General features: G+C 44.8%; 1 protein-coding gene across 1 annotated transcript in view; it reads left to right on the top strand.

Moving 5' to 3' along the window:
- Positions 1–800: 800 nt before the first annotated feature.
- Positions 801–8,190, top strand: part of LOC131901714 (sperm motility kinase X-like) — an 8,478-nt gene continuing 1,088 nt past the window's right edge. Inside the window, exons 1-4 of the mRNA XM_059252810.1 lie at positions 801–1,018; positions 3,357–6,265; positions 6,776–6,866; positions 7,234–8,091. Coding sequence (XP_059108793.1) covers positions 3,405–6,265; positions 6,776–6,809 — 2,895 coding nt within the window. The 5' untranslated portion in view covers positions 801–1,018; positions 3,357–3,404 and the 3' untranslated portion in view covers positions 6,810–6,866; positions 7,234–8,091. The remainder of the gene's footprint in view (positions 1,019–3,356; positions 6,266–6,775; positions 6,867–7,233; positions 8,092–8,190) is intronic.

The following is an 8,190-nucleotide window of genomic DNA, read 5'->3' as shown; positions in this document are numbered from 1 at the left end:
TTTTCAGCATCCTCGATGACTTATTTAGTGATTTAGTAATACCACAACTCTAACTAGCTGCACCATTCACCAAGCCATGTTCTATAGGTCTCCCTGCTACTGCTACAGGGACAAATTGATCTCACATGGCAGATAAAATGCAGGCATGCTTAAAAAGTGGTGAGTAAAAATGCAGCAGAAAGAATCAGAAAACTCAATATGAAAATTGAAATAAAAAAGTAAAATGTATTGTATTGAGGAGGGGAGCAATACCTACTATTGTGAAGGGAATTGCCAGAGTCAAGATTTAGCTAAATCTTTAGAAAAAAATACCTGTTTTGTTTCATTAAACTCAGAAAGAATATAGGTCCTTCATGTTTGAAAAATGAAAAATAAGCATTAAAAATTGTGCCTGAAGAGCCAGGCGAAATGGCTCAATTATGTTTTGAGCACTTGAGCCATGTGTTGCAGGTCACACCTGTAATCCCACTAGGGAAGTAGAGAAAGAACCCCAGGGGTTCACTGGCTATCCCATCTTAGTGAATCTTAGATGCTCTCTTGGGAAGTTGGTTGTCTAGCTTTGGGGAGGGGGGCCTAGCTCCAGGAAGCAGTTTGTAAGCCTGTGTTGGAGGTGGGGTGACCAGTACAGTGTAAGCAGCCACATGCTAACACCAACTACTCTTGCTACCATGCTTTCCCTGTTCTCACAAAGTGTGAGCCAAAGCAAACCTTCCTTAGGTTACTTTTTGTGGGGCACTTGGTAGCAGTGACAGCAGAGTAGCTAACACAGTCCTTTAGACAGGAGTGTGCCCATCCCTCATTGGTCCATGTCTTGCTCTGACCTCACAAGGAGTCATTGTGAGGAATGACTGACACCTGTGCATATAACACACTGCCTAGGCCTGGGTTTTGTCCTTCTAGTACAGAGAGCTGTTGGGTAGTGAGTGATCTGTGGGACTTGGATGGTGGTGACAGTTTTGGACCTGGATATCGGTGAAGTTTTGGACTCGGATGCTGGTGACTTGTTTTACTTGACAGAGTGAGTTTTTCTCTCACTTTGCTGGTTGTGCTTTGGGGGTATTGGTTTTCATTTTTCGTTTTATTTTATGTAATTTATGTTTCTGGTTTTAGATGTTAATTTTTACATTTTTAAAATTTTCTGTGTTAACTATCCTCCATTTTTCTTTCTCTAACTACTCATTTTCTTTGTTTCTTGTTACTTTTTAAAGATTTTTGTTTTAGTAACTATTAAGCATATAAAGTAAAAAACTTCAGTGTAACATTTCTGTATCTGCACATAATGTACTTTGGTAATATTCACCTACTCTATATACTTACCCCCTCCTCTTTCCCCTTCACATCCCTAATCATTCCCTTTTACTATCAGGTCCACTCCCCAACCTGACATCCAAGATTTGAAAAAAATGTCTTTGTGGGACTGGCTTGTTATACACAACATGGTTTCCAGGTCTATGCGTTGTCCCTGAAAAATGACAATTTCACTCTTTTCAGCTGAGTATTTGATTCTTGCCCTTCTGTTTCTGCACAACATTGCTATTCAGTTGGCATATGTTACAGCCCTTACATGACTGGGTGAACCCATCTTCATCATCAAGTATGGTCCTTTTAAGTGCTGTTGAATTTCGTGTGAACTATTAAGTACTCTTCCTAAGGACTGTTGCATCCGTGTTCACCAAGGATGTTGATTATACCTTTTTCTTGTTACCTTATCCACCTGGTTTTGGTACCTGAGTAATACACACTCCTAGGATGAGTCTGGAAGCATCCTAACCCTTTTCATTTCATGCAATCGTCTGAGAAGCACTGGTATCTTGGTGATATTTTATGTATGCTCTAACAAAGCTTTCCTGAAGATCATTAAGACAAAAAACCTAGCCACTAGAGAGACTTCTTACCTCTAGCCATCCTCAGAATGAAAGTGTACAAGAGTCTGTCTCCAGGAATCCTCAGACTGAATACAATGAGCTCCTGTCTCCTCCCACCCTATATTCCTTTCTCTGCCCAGCCATATCCCTATAGGTCTCCACCTTCCTAGTGCTGAGGTTAAAGGTATGAGCCATCACCAGCTGGCTCTGTTTTTCTTTTAGACTGGATTAATCTCATGTTGTCCAGGGTGGTCTTGAACTTAGAGAAATCCATCTGCCTCTGCCTCCTGAGTGCTGGGATTGAAGGTGTAAGCCATCAACACCTGGCCTCTATGGCTAACTAGTGGCTTAGCTCTGCACTCTGATCTTCAGAGGTCTGATAGAAATCACCAATGAGTTTGTCTAGTCCTGAAGGTTTTTCTGTTGTTGTTCTTTTTTGTTTTTGTTTTTTTTTGTTTTTGTTTTGTCAAGAGATTATTTTAAGTTACTATTTCAATTTTGTTGCTTTTCTTTCTGTTTTAAATTAGTTCTTTGAGAATTTCATACAATATATTTTGGTCATGTTTATCCCTTCCTCCAATTTCTCTCAAATCTTCCATACTCTCTTTCCTACCACCCATATTTGTGTCTTTTTGTTTTGTTTTCCACCATCAAGTACAGTCTCTGTTGTCCTTATACTCTTGGATATATGGCCTTCCACTGAAGTGTGGTAGGTCCCACCTACCAGGGGCCACACCCTTAAAAAGTTTTCTCCCTCTCCCGGAATCTATCAGTTGTCAATAGCTCATCAGGAGTGTGACTTCTTGTCCAACCTCCCCTCTTCATGCTGAGACTTTTGTCTGGAGTGAGCTTAAGCAGGTCACAGTGCTGTAAATTCAGATGGGCAACTGCCCTGCTTTGTCCAGAAAACAGTTTGTATTGTCATCCACTGCCTCTGACTCTGACAGTCTTTCAGTTTAGGTGTTTTATATGTTCTCAGTTGAGTTTTGGTAGCTAATGTGTGTCTAGAAGTTTATTCTAGATTATTCCAATTCACTGGAACATTTTAAAAACATTCCCTAGTGATTGTCTAGATGTCTGGATTTCAGTTGTATCTCTGGTAATCGAATGTTATTTTGTCTCCCATATTATTAACTTGTATCTTAAAGTTTTCTATTAGTTTCTTATTTTGTCTCTAATATTGTTAAATTGTATCTTCAATTTTTCTATTAGCTATTTTGGTTAAGATCACATCAATTATATTTATTCTTAAAATAATCAAGTCTTTGTTACATTGGTATTTGTAATTTAGTTTCCATTTCACCCATTTCTGCTCTGGACTTGAGCATTTCTTCTATTTCTTTTGGGTTTGGCTTGTTCTTGTTGTCCTATGACCATGACATGCATCATTAGGTTATTTTGGACATCCATCTTTTGTTTAACCGCAGGAATTTATAGCTATAAATGTTTTTCCTAGATCTGCTTTAATTAATTTTTATCTTGCATCACTAGTTGGTGTTGGTACGAGCCTTTATATCAACAAAGAGGAAGAAGTGGGAAATGGCTCAAGGCAACACCCTACAGTACAACTCCTCTGACGAAGAGGCTCTAACAGAGCACTATGAAATCCTAAAGACCCTTGGTCGGGGAGCATTTGGAGAAGTAAAATTGGCTAGCCATCTACTCACCCAGACAAGGGTAGCAGTAAAAGTTCTTCCAAAAGGCACAAAGAATAGCCTCATCAAATCAGAAATTGAAATAATGAAATCTCTAGACCATCCCAATATCATTCAACTTCTGCACATAATCGACACCACAAATACCACGTACATAGTGATGGACTATGCCATAGGCGGAGAGCTGATGGACAGGATTGTGGAGTTTGGCTACCTACAGGAGGAGGAGTCCCGTAAGGTATTTAAACAGATGGTATGTGCCCTTCAGTATTGTCACATGAAAGGGATTGTTCACAGGGATCTAAAGCCTGAAAATATTTTAGTGGACGGCAAAGGAAATATAAAACTCAGTGATTTTGGACTGAGCACCAAGCTTACCCTGGGGCAGAAGCTAGCACATTTCTGTGGGACCGTTCCTTATTGTGCCCCAGAAGTCTTTAAAGGTGGAGGCTACGATGGCCGAGCAACCGACATCTGGAGTTTGGGGGTTGTACTCTACTTTATGTCTACAGGGTGCCTCCCTTTCAAGGGAACTGCCTTTGTAGGAATAAAGGAGCAGATCTTGGTGGGAAAGTACTCTGTTGAATTCAAGCTGTCGCCAGAGCTTTGGGATCTTATTGCTAAGTTGTTAACTATAAATCCTGGAGAAAGACCAACAATAGATGATGTTGTGGGCTTTCAATGGCTGAAGCATGGCAATGAAGGTTCTCCCAATCCCTTTAGAGAGAACGATGAGGACAGCTACCCAGACCCCACTGTGATGGCCATCATGGGTGTCATGGGTTATAAGCAAGGACAGATCCTGGAAGCTTTACACGAGAAGAAGTTTGATCAAGTGATGGCCACCTACTTGATTCTTAGGCAGCAGTCACCCTGGGAAGACATTACAAAAGATCTTCAGCCCAAGCAGTCTGCTGGAACCTTGAACCTTACAGGCCCTCCCACAACACCTAAAGTGACTATCAAGAGGGGATCTAGTGTCTCTATCCTTTCCACTTCTTCCAGTTTGCACACTCTAACTGAGAGTCCCGAGAATGACAAAAAGGGGAGAACGAGGTACAGTAGGCCTCCCACCCTGAACTGCCCTGACAAGAAAACAGCCCCCATTCACAGAATCTGCCCCCAGTGTGTGCATGAGGCTAATTTCACGAACAGCACCTCGGGGGATTCAGAGAGCACTATTAACACCTCTGATGAAATATGTACCATAGTGTCTTGCCCCCAGTGTGTACATGAGGCTAATTTCTCGAACAGCACCTCGGGGGATTCAGAGAGCACTGTTAACACCTCCGATGAAATATGTACCACAGTGTCCTGCCCCCAGTGTGTACATGAGGCTAATTTCCCGAACAGCACCTCGGGGGATTCAGAGAGCACTATTAACACCTCCGATGAAATATGTACCACAGTGTCCTGCCCCCAGTGTGTACATGAGGCTAATTTCACGAACAGCACCTCGGGGGATTCAGAGAGCACTATTAACACCTCCGATGAAATATGTACCACAGTGTCCTGCCCCCAGTGTGTACATGAGGCTAATATCCCGAACAGCACCTCGGGGGATTCAGAGAGCACTGTTAACACCTCCGATGAAATATGTACCACAGTGTCCTGCCCCCAGTGTGTACATGAGGCTAATTTCACGAACAGCACCTCGGGGGATTCAGAGAGCACTGTTAACACCTCCGATGAAATATGTACCACAGTGTCCTGCCCCCAGTGTGTACATGAGGCTAATTTCACGAACAGCACCTCGGGGGATTCAGAGAGCACTATTAACACCTCCGATGAAATATGTACCACAGTGTCCTGCCCCCAGTGTGTACATGAGGCTAATTTCACGAACAGCACCTCGGGGGATTCAGAGAGCACTGTTAACACCTCCGATGAAATATGTACCACAGTGTCCTGCCCCCAGTGTGTACATGAGGCTAATTTCACGAACAGCACCTCGGGGGATTCAGAGAGCACTATTAACACCTCCGATGAAATATGTACCACAGTGTCCTGCCCCCAGTGTGTACATGAGGCTAATTTCACGAACAGCACCTCGGGGGATTCAGAGAGCACTGTTATCACTTCCGATGAAATATGTACCACAGTGTCTTCAGCACTGGAAACTTATTCCAGTAAGTTATCCTGGAATGTGTCCGAAGCTGGCCCTAACAAATCAAAGAGCAAGGCGTCCTCACAGGATGTTTTATCTCATCACACCACTATGGAGGAAGTTCAGTGCAGAGACGTCAACATACAAGGTGAAATTATCGGTTCATCTCTCCCACAAACCTCACCTCAGGAGGACCTCAGAGGACAGCCCCACAGCATGTCTACTGCTGGTCAGAGAGATGAAAGGAGCAGCTCATCTCTCCTACAAACTGCACCTCAGGAGGACCTCAGAGGACAGCCCCTCAGTGTTGCTACAGCTGCTTCAAAGAACAACATGACCTCACAAGATAGATCAACTCCATTCTCCAGCAAGGGGGCCCAGGATGAGGGTCCGATTGTACAAGAAAAAGACCTCAGCCCATCCTCCCCAGAAATACCTCAGGGACACCTCAGTGGCCGGTGCCAGACTGCACCCAGAGCCCCCTTTAGAAAGCGGATTTGGAAGAGCCTACGGAGAAGGATTATAAAAGGCCTGAGAAGTTTATGCTGCTGCATACCAACAGAAAAGAGGGAGCGCCTAGGCTGCAACAAAATCCTGCCTGTGACCTTAGAGGACCATGGAGGGAGCCAAGGTAACAGGTAGGTGGAGAGGCTCCAATGCACTTTTCTATCTAGGCCTTTTTTAAAATCTGGTTCATTTCTTTAAAGAAAAAAAAAACTATTTATTTACTATATGTGTGTGTGGAAGTTAACTTGCAGGAATCAGTTCTGTCTTTATACCATGTGGGTCCTAGGGAATGAATTGAGGTCCCCAGGCTTGGGGTCAAGTGCCTTTACTCACTAAGCTGTTTCCTGGACTAAATGATATGCTTTTAAATAAACAGATTATAGACATGCCCATTTTGGGAGTTCACACCAGAAAGCAAATCCCACAGTATCCTTCCTGAGAAACTTGACCTAGATGCAGATAGATAGCAGAGGATAGTGGCCCGAGGCTGGGCAAGGGTGAGGAGAAGGGTGGGTAAAGAGCACTAGGACAGGCACTCAGGAGGAATCAAACTGAGGGCCCAGCACTGCGCAGGGCCAGCACAGCCAAGCAGAAGACCTGCATGATCTCCTAAGAGGGCCCTTTTTTGTGTCTGTTTCAAGTGCTGTTGGAGGCACTGTGCTCCCCCAAAGCTGAAACCAGAGAGTGAAGAGCAGCATGCTGAGGATGCACAGGGCCGCTGGAGAGAGCCAGGTAGGAAGTTCAGATGGCTGTGTACCATGGGAAGCTGTGTTCATATCACAGGCTGAAACTAGGAGCAAAGTGTTCCTGTGTCTGCAGATGATGACTGGGGAGGAGGGGGCATGGCACACCCTTCTCACATCACCTGGACCCTGAGGACTGAGAAAGGATTCTGGGAGGCAGGTCTGACAGACTCATGATCCTCCTGACTCTCCCTTGTAGGTAGGTTCATGATGGCTGGTGGTGCCACAATTGTGCCAGTAAAGTGAAGCACTCCGTGGGACCCGAGATCCTTTAAACAAGGATCCATGGAGTGCTGTGATCATTAGGAAAACAGGCCTCAGAGGACCTTCCACGCACAGTGTGATCGTCATTCCAGCTACCTGTCGCCAGGTGTACCATGAGCCATTAGAAGAGAGAGCGGCACCGGAAGCAGAGGAGGACCCCAGAGGGCCTGCCCAGTTTGTATGTGTTCAAGATGAGTATTGCTGACCAGGTTGGAGCCAGACACAGAGGAGGAACGAGTTTGCAGGGAGTGTCCATCTTGTGCTCATTTGGGAAGGTAGAGTGTGTGGGAACAGGTGAGTCCATTAGTTATGGTGCAGCTCTCAGCACCATCCTGAACTACTAGACAGCTTGCTTCCCATCCCCACCAGATCCAGACACCTTCATAACTCACCCCAGCACTATTACTGCTGAACTGCTTGTTGCTTTGCAACCTGAGTCATATGGATGCACTCTTCTCTACTCTGTATCTGGACAGACAGGGACACACACACACACACACACACACACACACACACACACACACACACACACACACACACGTTTCTCCCAATGTACTTCGTGCACAGTTGACACTAATGAAGTTCGCTTGAACTGGAGAGGACTCCCATTCCAAGAAAGGTAATTTCATATTTCATGTGATTTCCCTTCTGGAAATGTCTCAAAATTCCTCTAACTCAGCTTGTTCCTGTCTCCACCCCTAATGCAATCACTTACCACCCTGCTCTACTGCTTCGCAGGAGCCACGTGAAGCCAACACATGGCATGGTGCACATTTTCCCCCAGGGCATCCGGTCCTGTGCAAGGGAAGGCCCACCAGCTGTGCTTTGAGTGGAAGCAAGGGGAAGTCTGGAGTGTTTGACAGTTGGATTCAGAGATGGAGCTGGTTCCAAGCGTGATCCTGGATAGAATCTGTTGATGGAAAAACAATGGCAACCCCCGGCCTGACAGTGTGGGTGTTCCTCTGGGTGGCTCATGGTCTCCTGCCATATTTCCACCTCCTAAGATAACTCAGAGACACTTAAAGGGATTTAAGGGGTCAGATTCACAC

Source organism: Peromyscus eremicus, unplaced genomic scaffold (genome assembly GCF_949786415.1).
Source record: "Peromyscus eremicus unplaced genomic scaffold, PerEre_H2_v1 PerEre#2#unplaced_230, whole genome shotgun sequence".
NCBI classification, from domain to species: Eukaryota; Metazoa; Chordata; class Mammalia; order Rodentia; family Cricetidae; genus Peromyscus; species Peromyscus eremicus.
Note: the sequence above shows the minus strand (reverse complement) of the source record. Positions and strands in the feature narration are given on the sequence as shown.